This window comes from Chinchilla lanigera, unplaced genomic scaffold (genome assembly GCF_000276665.1).
Source record: "Chinchilla lanigera isolate Chin_1 unplaced genomic scaffold, ChiLan1.0 scaffold00059, whole genome shotgun sequence".
Taxonomy (NCBI): domain Eukaryota; kingdom Metazoa; phylum Chordata; class Mammalia; order Rodentia; family Chinchillidae; genus Chinchilla; species Chinchilla lanigera.
Window position 1 is genome coordinate 15,028,217 of NW_004955460.1, and position 23,377 is coordinate 15,051,593.

The 23,377-nt window shown below is 42.1% G+C and overlaps 1 protein-coding gene across 1 annotated transcript in view; it reads left to right on the top strand.

The window, feature by feature from the left end:
- Positions 1 to 22,739, top strand: part of Arpc1a (actin related protein 2/3 complex, subunit 1A, 41kDa) — a 28,293-nt gene extending 5,554 nt beyond the window's left edge. The window contains exons 3-10 of the mRNA XM_005397933.2: positions 2,644 to 2,748; positions 7,772 to 7,994; positions 10,988 to 11,095; positions 14,245 to 14,457; positions 18,049 to 18,124; positions 18,341 to 18,534; positions 20,883 to 20,973; positions 22,365 to 22,739. Of these exons, the coding sequence (XP_005397990.1) occupies positions 2,644 to 2,748; positions 7,772 to 7,994; positions 10,988 to 11,095; positions 14,245 to 14,457; positions 18,049 to 18,124; positions 18,341 to 18,534; positions 20,883 to 20,973; positions 22,365 to 22,403 (1,049 nt within the window). The 3' untranslated portion in view covers positions 22,404 to 22,739. The remainder of the gene's footprint in view (positions 1 to 2,643; positions 2,749 to 7,771; positions 7,995 to 10,987; positions 11,096 to 14,244; positions 14,458 to 18,048; positions 18,125 to 18,340; positions 18,535 to 20,882; positions 20,974 to 22,364) is intronic.
- Positions 22,740 to 23,377: the final 638 nt, after the last annotated feature.

The following is a 23,377-nucleotide window of genomic DNA, read 5'->3' on the forward strand; positions in this document are numbered from 1 at the left end:
AGACCCACCTGGACAGCTTACCAACTTAATGAGGCCCTGCTCCAAAATAAAAATTAAAAAATGGCTAGGGATGTATCTCAGTGTGAAGGCCCTGAGTTAATAATCCCAGTACTGAAAATACAGTAAAGTCCACCCTTTTAAAGTATACAGAGCCAGGGATATAGCTCAGTGGCACAAGCACCTGCCTGGCAAGCGAAAGGTCCTGAGTTCAGTTTCCAGTACCCTGTCCCCAAAAAAAGTGTACGATTCAGTGATTTTCAGCGTATTCATAGGGTTGTGCAACAGTCATCACTACCTAATCTCATAATCTATACTGAGCATTCCTAAATCAAAAATCCAAAATGGAAATGCTCAGCAATCTAAAATTTCCTGGGCACCAACATTGATGCTCTAAAAATTTTGGATTTTGGAACATTTCAGAGTTTTGGGTTAGGATACTTCACTGGTAAAGTCTATGCAGATACTCAAACATCCAACAAAAGTTCAAAATCTGAAACACTGCAGTCCCAAGCAGTTTTGATATGGAATACCCCAAAGAGAAACTCTGTATTTAAAGCCTAGTGGCCAGTCGCAGTTTTCCCCCAAATCTCTGCCCTGTGTGACTACTAATTCTTCTTCTTTTTCCTCTTCTTTTTCGTATTACTTCTTCTTCCTCTTCTTATTCCTCTACCTCTTCTTCCTGCTTCTCCTCTTTCTTTTCCTTTTCTTTTTTCTTCTAGTTCTAGAGATTGAACCCAGGGCTTTGTGCGTGCTAGGCAAGCACTCTTATTATTGATTTACATTCCTAGCCTGCCTTTTTTTCTAAATTTTATTTATTTTGAGACAGATTCTGGCTAAGTTTCCTAGGCTAACCTTGAACTTGTGATCCACCTGCTTTAATTTTTGTTTCTTTGGATTTGACTGTTTTAGATGTTTTGCTTAAGTAGGATCACATAATACTGTATGTTACTTTTTACATCTGGCTTCTGTCACAGAACATGATGTTTTCAAGGTTCCACTATATTATTGAATATATCCACACTCCTTTTTATGGCTGAATTATATTCTGTTATATGTATATAACACATTTTATCATTTTCATCAATTGGGTGACTTTTGGGCTGTTTCCATTTACTAGCTCTTTTGAATAATGCTGCTATGAATGTTCACATGCGAGTTTTTATGTGGACATGTTTTCATTATATACTACACATTGGAGGTGAATTGCTGGAGTATATGGTAACTGTGTCCAACATTCTGAGGAACTATCGGTCTTCTCCAAAATGGTCATTCTCATAGCATGAGCAGGTTCTAATTTCTCCATGTCTTTATCAATATTTGTTACTATTAAGAAACCAAAATAATTGTTATTATCTATTTTATTATGGCCACCCTAATGCGTATAAAATAATTATCTCACTTTGATTTTTATATCCTTCATGATTAATGACATTGAACATGTTTTCATGTGTTCATTGGTTATCTGTATATCTCCTTGGAGAAATGCCTATTCTGATCTTTTGCCTGTTTTTAAATTATTTTTTAAAATTGTATCAGAACAATTCTTTATATATTCTGCGTATAAGTCTCTTATCAGATATGTGATTTACAAATACTTTTCCTCAACCAGTGAGTTGTCTTTTCATTTCCTTCATGTTGTACTTTGAAGCACAGAAGGTTTTGGTTATTATTTTGGGGTTTGCTGTTGTTATTTTGAGACAGGGTCTCACTATGTACTTCAGCCTGGTCTTGAACTCACTGCGTAGGCCATGTTGGCCGCATACTGGCAGTGGTCCTCTTGCCTCAGCATTGACAAGGACTTGGGGTTACAGGCATGTACCACCTCACCCAGCTAAAGCACTAACATTTTTAATTTGGAAGAAATCCAATTTATGTTATTTTTTTCTTAATTTTTTTATTTGTTGTTTATATTTTTGCTGCAGTATCAAGGAAACTGGTACCTAATCCAGGGTCATAAAACTGTGAGCCTCTGTATGTAAGTCTTGTCTGTTTTTTTTTTTGTTTTTTTTTTTTGTTTTTCTTTTTTGTCTTTTATGACAGGATCTTGCTATGCAGTTTAGGCTAGCCTTGAGCTCACTTTGTAGCCTAGGCTGGTCTCGAACTCACAACGATCCTACTGCCCCAGCCTCCCAAGTGCTGGGGTTACAGGCATGCGCCACCATGCCCGGCTGTAAGTCTTGTCTGAATTGAATCCCCAACATTGGGAGAAAAAATCCGTTTCTCATAGCAGTATTTTTAATCGGTCCAGAAGATTTGAAAATAGAATTTTGTTTGCAATTTATATCAGCTTTGTTGTATCACACAACTTTTGTTTTTTTCTGATGGTACTGGACATTGCACCCAGGACCTTGCACATGCTAGGCCAGGACTCTACCACTAAGCCATATCTCCAGCTCTTACATGGGCTTTATTTTGGGGGGGATGATACTGGGAATTGAATAATAGTATACTATAAGAGTAAGAGTACCCTTTGTGCCCATATGTTGACAATAAAAGGAATTCTTCGAGGGTTAATTTGGGAAGCACTTTTTTCAAACAATTTTTCTGTTCCTTCCATCTTTGTAAAATGACAACTATGACATCCCTTTATTTGGTGACAGTTTTGAGATGAAGTGTTAACAATTATCCTGCTTTTTTCTCCAGAGATTGCCCTTAGCCCCAATAATCATGAAGTTCACATCTATAAGAAGAACGGGAGCCAGTGGGTGAAAGCTCATGAACTCAAGGAGCACAACGGACACATCACAGGTGAGGAAGGCAGGTGTGGGTTTGGTGTGGTGTTCCCAAAGGATGTGCTTTCTGTTTAAATGAAGAGCCTAGTGTGAGTGAGTGATAATGTTTAGAGTTGTGCAGCATTTGCTGATTTTGCTTTAGAAAGTTTGAGCAAATACCATAATAATGTTTTGGCCCTGCTGGTACACAGCACAATACTGACTTGTGAAGTACACTGAGCCCTACTGTGAGGATTAGAGATGAGGCAGGCGAGTGAAAATTGAACCATGTGAATTTGTAGACAGTGTGACAGGGTGAACCAACTGTGATTCCAGGTGCGGTGTCTTTCAGAGTTTCCTTAGGTGCGGTGTCTTTCAGAGTTTCCTTTGTGTTGTTTTTGGGTCAAGAAAGACTTTCCAAAGCACTGACTAGAAACAGGAGTAGTGTAACAAACACCTGTATCAGATCACTTGTGCTGCCCAAAAATAACAAAAAACGTATTCTCCATAATTTTTCAAGTAAAAACTTCTCACTTCTGTCTTGGGTTTTCTGTGTCCTCAAAATGACATTCACATTTAAGTAGGATTATTTTTTTTTTTTTTTGCTACTGGGAGTCAAACTCAGGACTTTGTGTTACCTGGGCAGGCACTGTGCCACTAAGCAGGACTTATTATAGGGATAGTTTTCTCTTATGTGGACCCCAGTAACACTGTTTAGCTTAAAGATATGCTTGCCTTTAGCCAGGTATGGTGGCTCACGCCTATAACCCCAACACTGAAAAGGCTGAGGCAGGAGCATTGCCTCAAATTCAGGCCACCCTGAACTAATAGCAAGACCCTGTTTCAAAAGAAAAAAAAAAATCTTTGCCTGAATCAGAAATGCAGCCTGTTTTGACATTCTACTGTCTTTAGAAAGTGTCTGAAAAAGAAGTTGTCTGGCATTCCTCAGTAGAACCTGTAGCAAGGCACGTAGCTATAATCGCAGCACTCTGGTAAACTGAGCAGGAGGATCACAAGTTCAAGCTGAGACTGGGCAACATACTGTAGCAGCTTAGCAAGACCCTATAAAAAATTAGAAAGGGGCTGGGACGTACTTGGTGCAAAAGCCCTGCAAAAGCTGCTGCCCCCACCCAAAAGCAAAAACTTATGATTTATAACCACTTTCTTGCATTTGCCAACAATTTGTATGTGATGCTCTTGAGCACCGGGAGCCAAGCATATTACTAAAGAAGTACTAAAGACAGGATTTCTATTTTTGTTGCTATTACTTTCCCATGACCTTATTTCTCGTAGTTCTTGCCTATTTTCCTTAAGTCCCTTTGCCTCTGCCCTTGTGGCCTAAGAGTAAGGACATTCCTATCTTAAATTGGAATTTTAGCATTAAGAACTACTTTTCAGTGAGAAAAGGCTAAGATGAAAGAACCAATAAATAGCCAAAATGTGAAATACATATTTATGTTCTCTTTTTTTCCCTCTTTTCTGTTGGGGTCTTTTGAACTTGGTTCAGTTTTCTGTGTACAGACTCCAATGGCATTTTTTGTTTTTTTTAGATCCAAAAGACACTGTTTTTGGAAAAATCTAAATTTAACTCTGTGTCAAGAGATCAAGGGTCAGACATGTTTTCTCAGAAAGATCTTAACTACAAGGGAAAAAAACCCTGAAGAATTCTAGAAGAAATGACTAGTCAGACTACAGAGAACAGCGATAGGGCGAGCATCAAAGGGAGAGCAGAATTCTGGGTTTTTCCATCTATATCAGATGTTTGATTGCTCCTGTTGGATGTTTTGCTTTGGGCTTTTTTGTTGTTGTTTTTGTTTTTGTTTTTGCTATGGCTTGGGAGTTTAAACCCAGAGTCTCACACATCTAGGCAAGTAAGCTACCACTGAGCTACATCCCTATCCCCACCTAGCCCCCCTTTTTAAAATTATTTTACTTTGAGACAGTTTTTTTTTTTTTTCTTTTGCAGTTTGTTTGTTCAGAAAATTGAGAAATAGGGCAGGTATGGGCCAGAAATTTATCTGCACACCTGTAATCCCAGCACTGAGGAGGCTGAGGCAGTAGGATTGTGAGTTCAAGGCCAGCCTGGGCTACAAAGTGAGTTCAAGACCAGGCCAAACTCCATAGTAAAAACCCTGTCTCAAAAAGACCTCCAGCACAAAAATTTTTTTTTGCAAAATGGGTTTTGGCTTTGTAGTGTTTCCCAGAGCCAAATTTGGAAAGTTTCGTGACGTCCTACATATCCCTCTGTCCTCTGTATTTCCTATAAATTGTAGTTGAAGTTAGGTGGTGGTTGTTACCTCAACAAGGAGGCAAATAATATCTTTTTTTTATAACATTAGCAACTATTGGTGATCAGTACGTATATCCACTAGTTCAGTAGTGGCTGAAAAAGGTGATATTCTAAATTTACCATTTCTTTTCTACTACCCAGAATACTTCTAAAAAATAGAAATTTATCTACATTTGCTGTTTGGTTACCCTGAGATACAGACAGTTAGAAAGCAGGATAGATGTTTGATTTTTCTCCCTTTTAAGTCTTCTGATGGCAGGAAAACTGGAAAAACCACGATGCTAAATTAGTAAAGAAATGAGTATTTGCCTTTTACTGAATAGTTTACTCTTTCTATCCTCCCCTTTTTTTTGGCACCGGTAATCAAACTCAGGACCTTGCACTTGCCAGGCAGGTGATGTGCTGCTGAGCTATAGCCCCAGTCCCTCCTGTCCTTTTTTAAAACAAATAAATGTTGAAAGAATTAAAAGCTAACATCATCTAAAACAGTTGAGGCTATATGACTGTAGTCTTACAGTTTCCATTTTCTAATGAAAGATGTAGATCCAGAAATAGATTTAGAAGTGGAAAACCCAGCTGAAAGCAGTTCCTCATGTTTTTCTTAGAGAGTAAGGACCTATTTTTTAAAATCACTTTACATGTAAGCACCTCAAGAATTCTCACAAAACACGTGTGTTTAATTAGAGTGGGGTCATAGATATATGGGATGAAATTTGAGATTGTCAAGATCATTCCAAAATCACTGAGCTCTTTCTCTTTATTATTAAGCAGTGATTGGGATATTAGAGAATATATTGGTTTTTCATTGCTCTGTAACAAATACCATAGCTTTAGCAGCTTAAACCAAAATACATTTATTATCTCACAGTTTCTGTTAAGAGTCTGCCATGGCTTATCTGGGACCTCTGCTTAGGGTCTCACAAGCTGTAGGATTCATGGCAGCTTGCTTCAAAGCCAGCAGTGGAGACAAAAGGAGAGTCTTTTTACCAAGATGGGCCTGTGCCCTTACATAATTTTATACACATCATCCCATACATCCCATTACCCCTGTAGCACTCCATTGGTTGGAAATGAGTCACAGGTACTGCACACACTTGCCAGAGAAGATTGGGTAAGGTGTGAACACCAGCTGATAGGGTACAGGGACCACAACACGTATTTTCAGAGGTTTGTGTACCATTGTCAAAAGTCTTGAAATTGAGTTAGGAGAATAAGTCCTCCATAAAAATGACACTTTGCACCCCACTTTTGAGAATTTGTCTTAGACAAATCAGTTTAATCAGAGAAAAAACATTCATGTGCTTAAAATATTTAAAAATTGTAATGTTTTTTTTTTTTTTTTATTAAAAAAAGAATGTTTTCTTCAGGTTTTTTGATTATTTTTCTCTTATCACAAAACAAATCTCACTCAAATGAATATACAGAATATTGCTCTAAGTTTGAGTTCATTTTAGAAAACCTGAAATACTAACAGCAAATATATTTTTAGGCAATCATTTAATGCATATTGAATTCACAAAGTTATTATCTTTGAAGTTGTTTGATAAATAGCAGAGACTAGTTTTTCCATGTAGGTGTATGATAACTCCTGGCAGAGGCAGTGCATCTTTATTGGCAAGCATTATAATGAAATTTTAAAAACGACTTTTTTGATGATCTGTTAAAATTTCAATACAGTAGAAAGGTTTAAAAATCTGATGTTTTATCCCATAAAAATTAAGCAGTTTTAAAATACTTGAGCCAGGTGTGGTGGCATACACCTGTAATCCCAGCACCCAGGAGGTTGAGGCAGGAGGCAAGTTCAAGGCTAGCCTCAGCTACATAGTGAGTTCAAGGCCAGCTTTGAAATTCATGATTGACATACCTAAAAAAAAAGGAAAAAAACCAAAGATATGCACTTGATCTTTTCATCTGGAAATATCTACTGACTTTATTTTGAGTCTCTTGAGGTACAAAACTGAAATTATGACAGTAATACACTATCTTCAGAAAAACATTAACAAAAAATATTCCATTCTTATCTATTTTAACATATAAAAAATATTCAACAGAATACTCAGTAATGGGATGATTTAGGAGGTCATGACAAGATCAGTGTTCTGAAATAATATATGCTACTTTTTTTTTAAATGGAGAAAATGTTTGTCATGATATTCATACAGTTTTGGAACAGAAATGCCAGGCATAGTGGCACATGCCTGTAATTCCAGCACTCAGGAAGCTGAACCAGGAGGATCACTGCAAGTTTGAGGTCATCCTGGGCTATGTAGTGAGTTCCAGTCCAACCTGAACTGTGGTACAAGGTTCTATCTCTAAATAAATAAGAAACATGTATGGACATAAAGAATAGGGGCATGGTTGACCTCTAACATGTCTTTTGCGATATTTGTCTCCTAATGATACGTGGGTTTTGCTTTTATGGTTAAAAATAAAATCTAAAATCTAATAAAGAGGACTGCAAAATTATCCCGTAAGAATGGATTTAAAAGCAAAATATTGCCAAGTATTGGTGGTACATGCCTCTACAGGTTCAATCCCCAGTACCCCCCAAAATCAGACCACTTCTGTTTCACCTGGCCTCCTCGGGGGTCTTGAGTCCTGGAGACTGCAGGACCCACCTTTCGTGAGAAGGTGGCCAGGGGCACAGGAGGGGGAGGAGGGGGCTTGGAGGACGTCCACGTCTGGTCCTGCCGTGGCTGGTACTCACCTGCCAGAGTGCGGTCAACTGTCCTTGACCAGACAAAGCTGTTGACCCACGTCTCACTTTCAGGGATTGACTGGGCTCCCAAGAGCGATCGCATCGTCACTTGCGGAGCCGACCGCAACGCCTACGTCTGGAGTCAGAAAGATGGTGTCTGGAAACCAACCTTGGTGATCCTGAGGATTAACCGTGCAGCCACTTTTGTGAAGTGGTCCCCTCTAGAGAACAAGTTTGCCGTGGGAAGTGGAGCACGACTCATTTCTGTTTGTTACTTCGAGTCTGAAAATGACTGGTGAGCAACGTCTTTTGAGAAATTCTTTTATTTCTCTCTGTAGAATTTCCATTTGGACTGCTGTGTTCTTGGTGACTATTGAGGCACAGTATAAAGGCTTAAATGTAACTCCAGGTTTTCCTCATCCAGAGATTGTGGTTTTTTTCTCCGCTGGAATTCCCCTTTCTCCTGAGCATTTCTTTGAATGTACACCTTCAGTCAAATCTCCTATCTTTGTGTCACTACTGTAGACCTGTTGTTTCCAAGTTCTGCAACATGCTGAACAGAAACAGTATAAACTGTTCTCTCCTCACTCTGTATTGCCCAAATTGCTCTTTCTCTATTGTGATGCATAAATCATAAATTTGAAAGAGAGTGCTCTGATGAATTTTCTCCCCCTCATCCTATTTATTCACTTCAAATACCTAGGGTTTTTGTGCATAGCATGATTCTCCTCTTAAGCTTACATGCTAACCAACCCTGTGACCTCAGATAATATTTTACTTGTTTAAACTGCTGAAGTAAGAATTCACCAGAATCTTTTTTTTTGTTTGTTTTTGTTTTTGTTTTTGTTTTTGTTTTTCTCTGGTACGAGGAACTGAACTCACGACCTTGCGCTTGCCAGGCAGGCGCTTTTGCCGCTGAGCTAAATCCCCAGCCCCTCAGAATCTTAAAACTGTAATCAGGCTGTTGTCCTTTTTTTTTTTTTTTTTCCTTCCTGTTTGTTTTAAAAATTTTGAGTTTTGTTAATAAATCACTTAGAGCTGAGCTAATCAAAACAGAGAAGTTACTTTTATGGCTACTTCCTACTTACTTTGATGAAAATAACCCTCTTCTATGTGGCACACATTCAGAACAGGTGATAAATATCATTCATTATGGAACTGTCACATAGTAAGATGCTGGGAATGTGTTGTTTCTATTAAAAGTAGCGTAGTACACATTTCTCTTAGTAGCAGTACTGTTTCCTGGAACAGTGCAAGGAAAGAGGATCATGTCACATTTGTCCTTTAGTAAAACCTCAAAATTTTTATTCTTTTGAAAGAAAGTGAATTTGAAAGGCTAGCGGTATAATTCAGCAGTAGAATACTTCTTTAACATCACAAGTCCCTGAATTCAATTCCCAACACCACCAAAAAAAAAAAAAAGAGAGGAAAATCTGAATTTGCCACAAGATTGAATTATGATATGTGTTTTTTTTTCAACTAAGTATAAAAAATAAGACTAATAGAATGTTGCAAACTAGGAGTCATTTGGAATGTTCATGGTAATGAGTAGATAGATTGAACTTTATGACTGAACTGTGTCAGAGATTACAGTTTATATGGGATACTTCTAGCTAGGATTCAACCACAGTAATTGTTTATATTATTCACTGAGATATAGGTAAATTGGACTTTACTACGGTAAAAGGTATTGTGTTTGAATAAGTTTTTGTTTCGTTTTGTGATACAAGGACTCCTTATGTAGTCTAAGCTGGCTTGGAACTCAGGATCCTTCTGCCTCAGCCTCCCTGGTGCTGGTATAACAGGCACGGGCCACCGCACCCTGCCTAAATAACTTATACATTCAGGACAGTTTGATGTGATGGGATGCGAGGACTTCAACACCTCCACTCAGAAGCTTGTAATTTAATGATATGAGCTACTGACTCTTTTTCTTGCCACTGGTTTCCTTGTTTAAAACAATTAAAACAGTTCAGAATTCATCTTTTTTTAAGATGAACTTTTTCAAAAAGATAGCTTTCCAAGAAGGATTCTGTGGCAAAGTAATTTAGCATTCAAGGAAAGCCGTTTGGCTCCATATTCAAGTCTCTGAACACTTGAATAACCAGACGAGATTGGTTTCAAACAGCAGTTTTGAGGCAAAAATTGAATTAGTTAGGCAAAAATAATGACTGATCATAGACACTTCACTTTTTTGAAGTCAATAGCAAATTAATTAGAGACTAATACCCAAGAAAAGGTCTAAAGCCTAATTTCTTGGTTTGATTTTTGTGTGAAAAAAAAAATAAAAAAGATTTGTAGCTTCATGCAGATTTGTAAAGAAAATTAAGCTCAGTATCCAAAATGGGATAACAAATCATTGAATATTTATAATAAAAATCCAAGTAGTTTCAAAGTTCAGGGTTTTTTTTTTTTTATTTGTTTGTTTTTGTTTTTTTGTCTTTTTGAGACAGGGTTTTGCTATGCAGTTCAGTCTGGCCTTGGCCTTGAACCCACTGCCCAGCCCAGGCTGGTCTTGAACTCATGGTGATCCTCCTGCCTCAGTCTATCCAGTGCTGAGATTACAGGATTGAGCCACCACGTCCAGCTCAAAGTTCAGTTTTTATCCCAAGGGATAACATCACCTGTGACCTGAAATCTCATGGGACAGAACAGAGTTGATAAGATTTTTCTCTGTGTCCTTCAGAAATGTACCTGCTGTGGGGCTGGGGATTTAGCTCAGTGGCACAGCGCCTGCCTGGTAAGAGTGAGGTCGTGAGATCAATTCCTGGTACCTGAAAAAAAACAAAAAAAAAAAAAAGAAAGAAAGAAATGCACCTGCTGTGTAGCAGGAGACTTGGTGGCCATCATATGCATTTCATTATCTCTCTCTCTGTCTCTGGTTTTTTGTTTTTTGGTTTTTGGTTTTTTTGGGTCTTTTTGAGACAGGGTCTTGCTATGCAGTTCAGGCTGGCCTTGAGCTCACTTTGTAGCCAAGACTGGTCTCCCAACTCACAACGATCCTTCTGCCTCAGCCTCCCTAGTGCTAGGTGTGAGCCACTACTCCCAGCTTCTTTGTGTTTTTTTGAGACAGGGTTTCATTGTATAGTTCAGACTGGCCTTGAGTTCACTATGTAGCCGGTGCTGACCTTGAACTTGCCTCTGCTTCTGCCTCCTGAGTGCTGAGATTACAGCTTGGTGGCCATCGTGTGAATCGTGCAAGTGTTAACACCTGGCACACATAGTAGCTCATTTGGGGATTGTCGCTTGATGTGTAGATAAACAAAGATGATTTTCTTCCTCTTGTAGGTGGGTAAGCAAGCACATTAAAAAGCCAATTCGCTCTACGGTCCTCAGCTTGGATTGGCATCCCAACAACGTTTTGCTGGCAGCAGGATCCTGTGATTTCAAATGCAGGTGGGAACAAATGAAAATTGATGGACTTGAGCTGTTCGTTGTTTGTCCAGTTGCTAAGCTCTCTTGCTGCGACATAATACCCGATACCCATAACTTAAAGGAGGAGAGTTGTAACTTGGCTCACAATTCAAGGGATTCAGTCCATGGCTGACTGGCTTCAAGGCAGAAACATAATGGTGGAAGAGCGTGGTAGAGGGAAGCCGCTACCTCATGGCAGCCAGGAAGCAGAGAGAAAGGAGGAGCTCGGGAGGGAGATATAGCCTCCAAAGGCACACCCCAGTTGTGCAACTCTCCTTGAAAGAGGGGCAGTTGCCTCCATTTTGGCTAAGTCTGACCCTATTTCCAGGTATTGATGTGTACAGAGCTGGCTGGGACTTTTCCTTATCCCTTCAGTGGGCTTTAAGCAATGCATACTGGTCTAGCCAAGGTGCTGATGGTAATCTTTGGAGGCGGCAGGTGTGTTTCCCCGGACTATCCACCCCCCACCCCCCGTTGTTTCCATGAGTGAGCTGGGATGAGGCGGGGCATGTGAGCCAGTGCCCCATGCTTTCGGCCGGGATCAAGCCTTGGCGTAGAGGCTATGACTTCCTGGGGCTTCAGACATTACCCATCAGAGCTGAAGCACCAATCCCAAAACAGATACTACAGTATCTCAATTGTGTTGTGCAGATTACACTTTCTGTATATCCTCCTCTCTGCATTGGCAGAGGTAATGGCAGACTTCCTACCTAGCCCAGCTCATGGCACTCACCCACTGCCCACAGTTCTCACAGTCACTCATCCTCAAGCCACTCCCTTCTTCATAAATGAGTAAAACCTGGGCTCAGCCTTGAGTCAAGGCCTTTGTTCCTGATGGCCATCATCATGGCCAGACTGGGGACCCTTTGGCTCCCCATAACTACAGATACGCCTTAGTGTCTTCATTCTCGCCATGGTTTGCACTGGAAGTGGTAGGTTGAAATTAATTCACTAAAATTCTAATAACTTTTCATGGGATTACAAATACAAACTTCCTGGGTCATGTCGAGGACCAGGAAGGGCTCTCTATATCCAGTGACACGCCTCTTCCAACCAGGCGCCACCTCCTAATGGCACATTTAGCTATGAACTCACCAGTGGATCAGTCTAATGAGTAAAGCGTTCCCATGATTTGCTCACCTTCCAGAAATCCCACTTCTGAGCACGTCAGAGCTCCAGGGGACATTCTAGATCTAAACCATAGCAGTCCTTCAACAAATATTTGTAAGGGTTGGCGATTGAAGGAGCAAGTGCATAAGTCACCTGAGCTGTGGAAATGGACTGGAAGTGGGCTAGGGAAGGGATGCAGACCGGGGCCGAGGAAGTCTTCTTTAGGCAGAATTCCCGTGGTGCCAGGTTAGTCTGTGCTGCTGTTTCTTTGTCCGTCTGTCTCTTCTTCCTTTCTCTCAGCCCGTCTTTCTACACTCCAGCCTTACTCCTCATTTCATATTCCAGGCAAATGGCTCTACAAATTCCAGAGTGAAACTAAGATTAACCAAACATAGCTAAATACTGTACTGCTGAGCTATTATTGTGCTGTCCTCTTCCATTAAAGCTTTTTATTTGGTATTAGCACAAGGCTGAAAGAACACAGCCACTTTGCAAAGAGCTTTAAGGATCATACCATGTAATTGCTTTTTAAAAGTGTTCCTTACCAAGAAGCTTTTCCCCTTAGCTAAAAGAAAAGCAAGTGATTGTTGCCTCATACTGACTCTTTGGAGGGTGGGCATTGGGATGCACCTTTTTGCCGTAGCTGTGTGGAAATTCTCTGGGAAATCTGCCTACTAATTTAGATTCAGGAGCACCCAATATTTAAAAAAAGAAAAATTTGTGTGTTTGACTGCAAGGATGGGGTTATGGTGGCACCAAGGTGCTTTATATTCTTAATTTTTGTTGTTTGTAATCTTTTACCCGAAGTCATCCTGGTTCTCTTGGAAAATAAGCGGCATCAAAGTGTACCATCTCATTCTTGTGGTGCATCTGAAAATCTGGTTGTGAAAATGGGTTGTAGTTCTCTTGTTAATAATGTCCATGGAAAAGGAAAGAAAGAAAGTATTAATTTGTTACAACTAGACTTTTCTTTGAGCTGCAGGCCTGTGGTGATGGGTGTTCTCCATTCACATCATCACGGTGGAGGCCCCGATCTGCCAGCTCTGTGTTAGTCTCTCAAGCACTCGCTGTTGCGATGCTGATTAAAGCATCTGACATAAAGATGACTCACTGCCTCCAGCTGACACTGGCCTCTTCCAGAGGTCCTGTTGCCATTGTCATTTGGGCCTGGGGTGGGGGATTCCCCAGTTCTCTTAGGGAGTCCTTAGGTTCAGAACTTCCTAAAGAGGAGATATACGAATTAGAAGTAGCATCGGAATACAGAAAGATAGCTGTCCGTCTTGATCCCTTCCCCTTTCTAACCATACATACGCCACAGCATCTCAGACACAACTACCTGGAATTAGGTAAAAAGAGTGAGGTAGAAAAAGGCTGGCAGACTTGGCTGTGAGAGTCCCTTCTTCCTCTCAGACCCTTCTGCTGCAAAGACTGGGTTATGGGCCTGAGGTTTGGGGGAAGCCAGCCCATCACGTTGGCAGGGCTGTGGGGCCTGCCCACTTTTCCTTGATGGCTTCCTCTGCCTCTCCTCCAGGTAGCTCTGTCTGTAAATAGGTTAGTAGCACTGGCTTATTGCAGGCTGGCCAGTAATTTCATCTCCTACTGTTGACTGCATGGCTTCCCACAGTATTGTATTGAGTGATGCTGAAATAGGAAAGAAAGCTGTGGTGATTTCAGTGTAAGGTCTGATATGGGCAAGGGAGGGGTAGGGAAGCAGGGTTTCCCCAGAATGTGCAGTCCCTGAAGAAAGGGCTTTGTACTGTCATATCTGAACATGGCCGTAAGGCCTGGCACCTGTAGAGCTCCGTGGGTATCTACAGCTTGGCCAGACTTAACTTGGCGTATGGGCAGCCCTTTAGGCCACTCTGTGTCTTGAGAGGTTTGTTTGTTTGAACTTGTCCATCATGTTTTATTCTCTTTTCCAGCCAACCTCTTTATGTTCTGGATTACCTTATGGTAGCTGCCTTATAGTGGCCAGTATTTTCATTTGCTTTTTCCTTCTCTCCCTTCCCTTTAAACTGCAGAGTGTTTTCTGCCTACATTAAAGAAGTGGATGAAAAGCCAGCCAGTACACCCTGGGGCAGCAAGATGCCTTTCGGCCAGCTGATGTCAGAGTTTGGTGGCAGTGGCACTGGGGGCTGGGTCCATGGCGTCAGCTTCTCTGCCAGTGGGAGCCGTCTGGCCTGGGTCAGCCATGATAGCACCGTGTCTGTTGCTGATGCTTCAAAAAGTGTACAGTGAGTATTTCCCTTTTATTTGGAAGGTGGGGGCCAAGATTGGACTCTCCCACCACCCAGGCTGAGGCTGCCCCTTCCCTTGGTGTAAATACAGGGCATGAGCATAAAAATCCCAATTGAACTGCAAGCAGCACTTCAAGTTACAGTCCATATTTAAAGGGTCCATCTGGAATTTTTTTTTCTTTGTTCTTTTTCTGTTGTACTGAGAATTTATCCAAGGATCTTTTGTGTGCTAGGAAAACATTCTTACCACTGAGGTGTATTTTTTGTCCTGTTTTTGTTTTGAGACAGGATCTAACTAAGTTGCCCAGGCTGGCCTTGAACTTGCCATCCTCCTGCCTCAGCCTTCTGAATACCTGAGACTACCAGCATGTGCCACCACACTTAGCTCTGTTTGGGATGTTGTAAGAGTTAGGTCTTCCTTCCAGAAAAGCTTCTTAATTGGAGAAGTGGTAGTGATCCCCTTGAAGAACCTACTGGTTTACTGCTGATATGGATCCCTTCAAAATGGCCAGTTTAGACTGTTATTTTAAATTCCTTACATCATACCAGTGTCACCCACAGGCCTGAAGTTAAGTAGGAAATACGTTCTTCCTCTGTGTAGTGAGTGAGTAATGCCCCTTCATGGCACTTCTGATATCTGCTGGAAAAACCGGAATTGTGGTGACTCATTTCAAGTGGGGTGCCTGCTTAGCCTTAAGGCACCTTGGCAGACATCAGAATTCATATTTACTCATTAAGTGTTTATGGAAGAGAGAAGATTAGAATCTCTTTTTCTCCTAGGCATCTTTGATCTTTCCTGGTTAGTCTTCCATTTGCAGTTCGCTCTTAGCAGTCATGAGACTGGCCGAGCTATGATGGAGACCCAGTCATGCTGAGTGACCTTTGCACTCTCTGCTGCGCAGTGGCCGTGAAACATGACATTTCAGAGGTGACAGAAGATGTGATCAAAAAATAGGATGTGTTTCAATTTTTTTAAAACTTGTTACAATTAAGATACTTTGCTATGAGTCCCCCTCAAAATACTGTCCCTCACTTTGGACATCGTTACCTCATCAGTCTTAGCACTTTGTGAAGGAGTCCTGGAGGTCCTCTTTTGTGTTCCTTGTCATACATCACTTCTGTACAGCGATTTCTGTTAAATAAAAGCATGGCAGTGTGTCCTCATCTACCTTATTCACCAAGTCTCACCATGTGAGTTCTGGCTCTTCTTCAAAGTCGAAGTGACCGTGAAGGGTAAATGTTTTGAATCAATTCAGGGCATCAAGGCAGCCACATTAGTACAAAAGAGGAAAAGAGGACTTACAGAACTGCCTCAGAAAGTGACAAGAAGGCCAGGTGTGGTGGTGCACACCTGTAATCCCAGCACTTGGGAGGCTGAGGCAGGAGCGTGCTTGCAAGTTTGAGACTAGCCTGGGCTACAAAGTGAGCTCAAGGCCAGCCTGAACTGCATAGCGAGACCCTGTCTCAAAAAGACCAAAAAAAAAAAAAAAAAAAAAGTAGCAAGAGCAATGGACTAAGTGTTCGAAGTAGGGTGGGGGGTGTTTTGAGAAGGATTACTGTGTTGTACTGTAATAAATTTTTATTTTTTGGTACTAGGAATCGAACTCAGGACTTTGCCCTTGCCAGGCAGGCATTTGTGTCACTAAGCTATATCCTCAGCCCCGTAATAAAATTTTAAACAAATTAAAATATTTGTCATATTTTTTATCACATCTTTTTTCCCCCAACTGGACTTAATATGGGATTTTTTTAAAAACTAATTTTACATATTTATGCATTTATATATTTATTTATTTATTTGTTTTATGGTTTTTGGCCTCAAGCTCTCTGCAGTCCTCTTGCCTCACCCTCCCAGAATGCTGAATTACAAGCATATCCCACCACACCCAGCCAGCTTTATGTTTTTAAAAGATATACCCCCCCCATTCTAAGTGTAGTCTTCTAGATTATTTCTTTTTTCTTTTTTTTCTCCATTATTGTGGATTGAAACCAGGGCTTCATGTGTGCTAGGTAAGTACTCTACCACTGAGCTGTTTTTTACTATATTTTGAGGGAAGATCTCACTAAGTTGCTCAGGCTGACCTCAAAGTTATAATTCTGCTTCAGCCTCCAGAGTAGCTAGGATTATAGGTACACACTGGAAACGCAGTTTCCAAGAGATTTCTGTAAATGTATAGGCATGTATTTATAGTTTTATTTTTAACATGATGGAATTATGTTCTACATTTTGTGTAGTAATTTGTGTTTTGACATGCAGTAATACTTAGATGCCAGTGTTGGTTATAAACTCTCTATTGTAACATAATAAGTTCTTACAAATGTTTATTACAAATCCCTACCTAAGCCAGGTATGGAGGGTACTCCTGTAATCGCAGCACTTAGGAAGCCAAAGCACAAGATCTATTAGCCTGGGCTACGTAATGGGTTTAGGGCTACCCTGGACTGTAATAGCCTGACCCTGTCTCAAAAAACAAAACAAAAACAAGTCTCTATCTACTTTCATACTGACTTACTATTTGCCTTTACCAGACCTGTCAAATTACGTGTTCCACTCTTCCCCTTCTCTAATATTTCAGAGGTAAAAGACAAGAATATCACAGTAAGGGCTTAAGAGCATGTGTTGGTTCTTTAACCCACTCAACGATGGGGCTGTAATTTGTGTATCTCACTGCCAGAAGGCTCCGTACCACCAGTGGTTCAAGCTGGTACAAAGGTGTTAATCTAGTACCAATTTGATTAAAGAGTCTCCTGAGGCATACATGGTCCGCTTTCAAAATGTATCACCTTTTGCATGAAATTAGGGCCTCCTAATTCATCAGCCAGTGGTTTGCCTGCTGTGTCTACAGCCTGTTATCAGATACAGGAACAGAGGCTTTACACACACACACACCGCCACACACACACACACACACACCGCCCATTTGAGTGTGAGCTCCTGGCCGAGAGTGACTACTTCATCTCAGCAGCTCTGCCTGTTAACCCAGGGCCTGACTCAATAAATGTGTGGTACCAGCCTTCCAGCAGCCCTGGGAGCACATCGTTCACCCCCCAGCCATAGTGACAGTATGCATTCTAGCTGGGCGGAGGGAGGACAGGCCACTTTAGGTTGAAGTGGTTCAGGAAAGCCTGGTGGAGGAGGTCTGATCAGAGCCGAGCCTTATAACCTGGGATGGACTTGGGTAAGCAGAGTGATCAGTCAGAGCCAGTGCTGAGCATAGGATGCAGGGCAAAAACAGTGGAAAAAAAACAAGGGCTCCTTGGAGACCAGGCCTCAGAAGAGAACAGAGCACAGGAGGAGGGGCCTGAAGGCCTCAGTGTCTTACTCTTTATTTGTGGTGCCGGGGATCAAACCCAAGACCTTGCACACCAAGCAAGAGCTCTATCCCTGAGCTGCACCCCCAGCCCAAAGGCATCTGTTTCTAAAGGTCACATTGGGGTGACCTCATGCTTGAGATTCCTACACGGAGAGGTCAGGGGGCTCCTTTTGAACAGAAGCCCCTGTGAGAATGGGTCTTTTGTTGTCTTCTGAATCTATAAAGAAGTTCATGGTGTGGTTCTGCTCGTTGAGACAAGTGTTCTTGTGTTCAGGGTCTCCACTCTGAAGACTGAGTTCCTGCCACTCCTGAGTGTGTCGTTTGTCTCTGAGAACAGCGTCGTGGCTGCTGTAAGTATTTTCCTCCCCATTCTTCCCTGCGGTGCTCTGTGTGTCTGCACAGCCCAGGACAGTGCATGCTCTGTGGCCGGCACAAAGGAGAGCAGGCTTGGGGAAGAAACAGAGCCAGCCTGAAGGAGCATGGGGCGCCTGTGGCGATGAACACCCTGCTGAGGAGCGGGTAGGTGGGTGCCAGGCCCTGCGGGGCTGACTGCCATCTCGTTTCAGGGCCATGACTGTTGTCCAATGCTCTTTAACTATGATGACCGCGGCTGCTTGACCTTTGTCTCCAAGCTTGACATTCCAAAACAGAGCATCCAGCGCAACATGTCTGCCATGGAGCGCTTCCGCAACATGGACAAGAGGGCGACGACTGAGGACCGCAACACGGCTTTGGAGACGCTGCACCAGAACAGCATCACGTAGGTGTCGCCTGCCAGCGCCCCCCGACGCACTTCCTGTCTTGCAGACCCATCTCTAGAGAGGTAGTTAGGTAGCCAGGAGGACACCCTTCTCTTACTTGCTCACTGAGTCCCTGTGCCTGCAGGTGTAGGGGCCCTTCAGGAACAAGGACAGCAATAAGGCTGTATCTTCCCGACTGCCAGGTTCTTTTTCACAGCTCATGGCAGACAGGGAACTGCCACCACCTAGTCATTCTGTCCCTTGGGGTACAGATGGCACAAGGCGTCTGCCAGGAAGAGTGTGGAGCCTGTAGACTCCGCAGTGGGGGAGCTGACGGGGCAGCCTCTTCCTGTGCTGCTTTTCTCAGCAGCTTTGTTGAGAACAGGAGACTTTAATGCTGTTTCTCTGCCAGTGAGGATAGGACGGGAAGTGTTCCAACCACAGATGCAAGAAATATGTATAAGTGGGAAAATCCTGAATTAATCACACAAACGGAATTTCTTAGCATCATGACAGCTGAGAAGTCTCTTGATTTTTCACCATGAATATATGATTATAAAAGACTACAGAAGCCAGGCATAGTGGCATATGCCTGTAACCACAGTGCTCTGGGAGGGAAGACTCGGGCAGGAAATCACAAGTTTGAGCCCATCCTGGGCCACTTAACAAGACCCTGTCTTAAAGCTAAATAAATAAATTAAAAAATAAATAAACAAATAAATAAAGACAATAGAATTTTGTCCAGAAAGGTTGATCTTTTTAATCAGAAGGAGAAATGTTGTATACTCTTGATAATTGTAAATTATCATGTTCCAAATGGGGTGTAGTGATACCTCTTTTTGACTAGACTTTTTCTATCAAGACACTTTTGTTGTGTTGGTGGTGGGAAGAATAATGAAAACTTTTAGGCTTTTGGAGAATGTTTTGTTTTTTGAAACAAGGTCTTGGTATGCAGTTCAGGCTGGCTTTGAATTCACTGTGTAGCCCAGGCTAGCCTCAAACTCATGGTGATCCTCCTGCTTCAGCCTCCTGAGTGCTAGGGTTATAGGCATCTACCACCACATCTGGCTTAGAGATTTAGTGTTAAATGGTGGTTGTGCTTCATATTCAGTGGAAGAGGCAGCAGTACTTAAAATAGGTTCAAAATGTCTGTGTTCTGTTGAAAAGCAAGAACTTGATGGGTGTAGTGGCACATACCTGTAATCCCAGCACTCGGGAGGCTGAGGCATGAGGATCACTGTGAGTTTGAGACCAGCCTGGCCTACAAAGTGAGCTCAAGGTCAGCCTGAACTGCAGAGGGAGACCCTGTCTCAAAAAGACCCCCCCCCCAAAAAAAAGAAGAAGAAAGAAAGAAGGAAAGAAAAAGAAAAGAAAAAAAAGAAAAGCAAGAACTTGAAAGCATGAACCTGAAGAGCAACTTACCTCTTCCCCATCCTCTTCCAGATTCCTTGTGAATTTCTTTCAGGTTTCCTTGCAGACTGTATCAGAAGGAAGCAGCTCTCATGGCCTCTCTTGAAACTTGTAGGTGAAAAATTAAAAGACAAGTGTCACAGGCTGGATCGCCTGCTTTTATTTGCAGAAATCCAGTTTTTTCTCTAGAGCAGTGTCAGCAAACTTTCTGTAAGGGACCAGCCAGTAACTATTTTAAGCTCTCAGGGGTCAGACCATCTCTGTCACAACCGCACCAGACAATAGGATGAGCTGGCTGTATTCTAGCTAATCCTCATGGACCTGAAATTTGAATTTCACATCACTTTTACATCATGAGAGGATGGTCTTCCCTAAAGTGATAAATTCTAGACGTTTCAGAGGAGGAAAAGAAATTGTCTGAGCTGGGGAGTTTATTTTCTTGAATGTGTTCCGGGTAATTAGGCTAAGACAGGCTGTTTCGCTTATCTGTCCCTGCACTTTGCCTGGCTGGAACCTGGGGGAGTGAGAGCCTGCTGCCGCCATTCAGGAGATTCATTTCAGATGCAGGGAGGGTCCTGGTGTTACGCTCTGGCTGTGCTGGAGATGATTTGGGAGGTTTTATTTGGAGCCATTTGGATTTCAGTCATGCTGTAGTCATGCCTCTGGTTTTAAAAAAAAAAATGCATTTCCATTTTTGCTGTGATTCTGCCTACAACCTGCTCCCAAACATTTGCACACCGTGTAGGCTTCATGCCCGCTTCTCCACATCACTCAAAGTCATGCAGGCTCATAACTTTGCCCCCTTTTCAGTTTTGTCTGTCCTAGACTTCTGGTGATAAAATGCTTTTGGATGTTTTCTAAGTCAGATAGCTGCAACCCAGTATTGAAGGACATGTTAATATTCAGGAGGCCTTGGGCTTCCACCAAATTCATTATGGTGTTTCTGCTTTTTTTTCAGTCAAGTGTCTATTTATGAGGTGGACAAGCAAGATTGTCGCAAATTTTGCACTACTGGCATTGATGGAGCCATGACAATTTGGGATTTCAAGGTATCTTTACCTTTCAAAACAAACCTTTTTGGATTCAAACTCTTGCTGAGAAGAATCTCACTGTCTCTGTTCTCCTCCTCCCCGTACACAAACACCAGGTACTGGGGATTGAAGCCACTGCCTTTGTCCTTAGCTGCATCCCTAGTCCTTTCTTAGGTTTTATTTTTGAGACAGGGTTTCACTAAACTGCCTGGACTTGTGATCCTCCTGCCTGAGCCTCCCAGAATGCAGGGATTAGAGGTGTGGACCACCATGCCTGGCTGTGCCTCTCATTTCTTGAAACGTAGTATTAGCTCCAATGCTGGGTTATAGACTCTTAGAATATGGTTCTGTCCAGCAGAAGACCACATTCTCAGTGGGATGGGACATCCACCTAGGTGTCACTCACTGAGGAGCACTTAGTGATGGCACTGATGCAGACACTGTGTTGGGCTTGCATTGCCCTATGCAGTTGTAATTTATGATTTATACCAATTAATTTAATAAGCACCAAGTCCCTGCTAGGTGCTAGGTATGGTGCTGGCCCTGAGAATATGAAAGTGAAGTAGCACTTGAGGGGTTCCTTGGGTAGAAGAGAACTGGGATGGCAGCCTGGGATAGGCTGCAAGAAGAGAAGCCAGGGCCTGGTATAGTGGCACATCACTGTGATCCCAGCACTCAGGGAAGGTGAGGCAGGAGGATCATAAATTCAGGCCAGTCTGGGCAATTCAACCTCTTAGTGAGACTATGTCTCTTAAAAGGGGGTGAGGGAGTGGGAATGTAGCTTAGTGCAAAGTCTGTGGGTTCACTGGGGGAGGAGGTGCATAGTTTGCTAGAATTTTTTAGGTATTTAAGTGTTTGTACATAATCAGCTTATAGTAAATGAGGGAAAATTTGTGTCACTTTTTAAAACTATGTCTATTTTGAAAACTAATAGCATGTAACAAAAAATTCTGCAAAATTGTGTTGCTCAATTCTTGAGAATTTTGAGACCAATTACTTTTAGTATGTTTGTGTGCATTCAAAGCCACAGAGAATGCGTATTTTTGGCAGGACTGTCAGAAGAATTAAAGACCTGCCCAGCAGGCATGATGGAGCATGACTGCAATCTTAGCACTCAGGAGGCTGAGGCAGGAGAATCTTGGGGAGTTCAAGGCCACCCTGAACTGCATAGTGAGACCCTGTCTCAAAACAAACAAACAGACCAACAACAACATAAAAAACCATGGCAGTGAGGCATGGGCCCAGAGCTTGTGGGCTTCGCAACAGGGACTGCGGCATCTGGAACTTGAAGGGTCTCCGAGGTGGGGGAGGGACGTCGAGGTGAGGGAGGGGCCGGGGGCAGTGCAGTAGTGTGATACATCTGAGCGATACACAGCCCCTGGGAGTGATCTGTCTTCCTCTTTTCCAAGACCTTAGAGTCCTCGATCCAGGGCCTCCGAATAATGTGAAGCTGAGCGACCCCCGCCATCCAGCATGAGAACAGCGGCTGTGAGTGCGGCCCTGCCGTCGGTCCGTCCGCATGACGGTGAGGAAAGCCAGCCCAAGGAAACACTGTAACACATACTCCGCAAATATTGTGTGTTTTTGTTTGAATATAATTGGTGAAAGTGTTGGTTTTTTAAAAAGCAGCCGTGGTTTTGTTTTGTTTTTGCGATTTCATTCCATTCTTGACCAAAGCTTCTCTTTAAGTAGTTTATTATGGAATTGTCACACTAACTTAAAGGAAAGGGTGAAGGAGGTATGTACATTGTCTGCTAGAAAATAAAATAAAAATCCTGAATGTTTTTGGTTTTGTTTCCTTATACTATTTCCATCTTTAGTAGAAAAATATGAGTAAAGTTTTTTTCAGTTCCTTGTTAGGTAAAATTGTAGTTAGGTTAATCTTTAACTGAGAAAAAGCATTTACTATGGAGGAGAATCATTTAGTGAACACGTTGGGTTAACATTACAAGCTGTGATCAAAATATACACTGAATGTTTAAAGAAATGTGTTTATAATAAAGCCAGGCATGGTTAGTGTATGCCTGTAATCCCAGCACTTAGGAGGCTGAGGCAGGGGGATAACTTCCAGTTAAAATTGGAAACCAGCATGGGCTACATAGTGAGTTCAAGGTCAACCTGAACTGCGTAGTGAGATCCTGTCTCAAAAACCAAAAAAAATCATTAAGTATAAGTGCTTGCCTGGCAAGCCTGAGGTCATAAGTTCAATTCCCAGTACCAAAAAAACAAACAAAAACAACAACAACAAAAATCATTAAATCATAGGTTTTCTGGGTAATTTCAGCTACTCAGGAGGCTGAGGCAGGAGAAGTAAAAGGCCAGCCTGGGCAATTTAGTGAGAACTTGTTTTTAAAAAAATGATTAGGGCCAGGGATTTAGCTCAGTGGTATAGTGCCTGCCTGGCAAGCATGAGGTCTTGAGT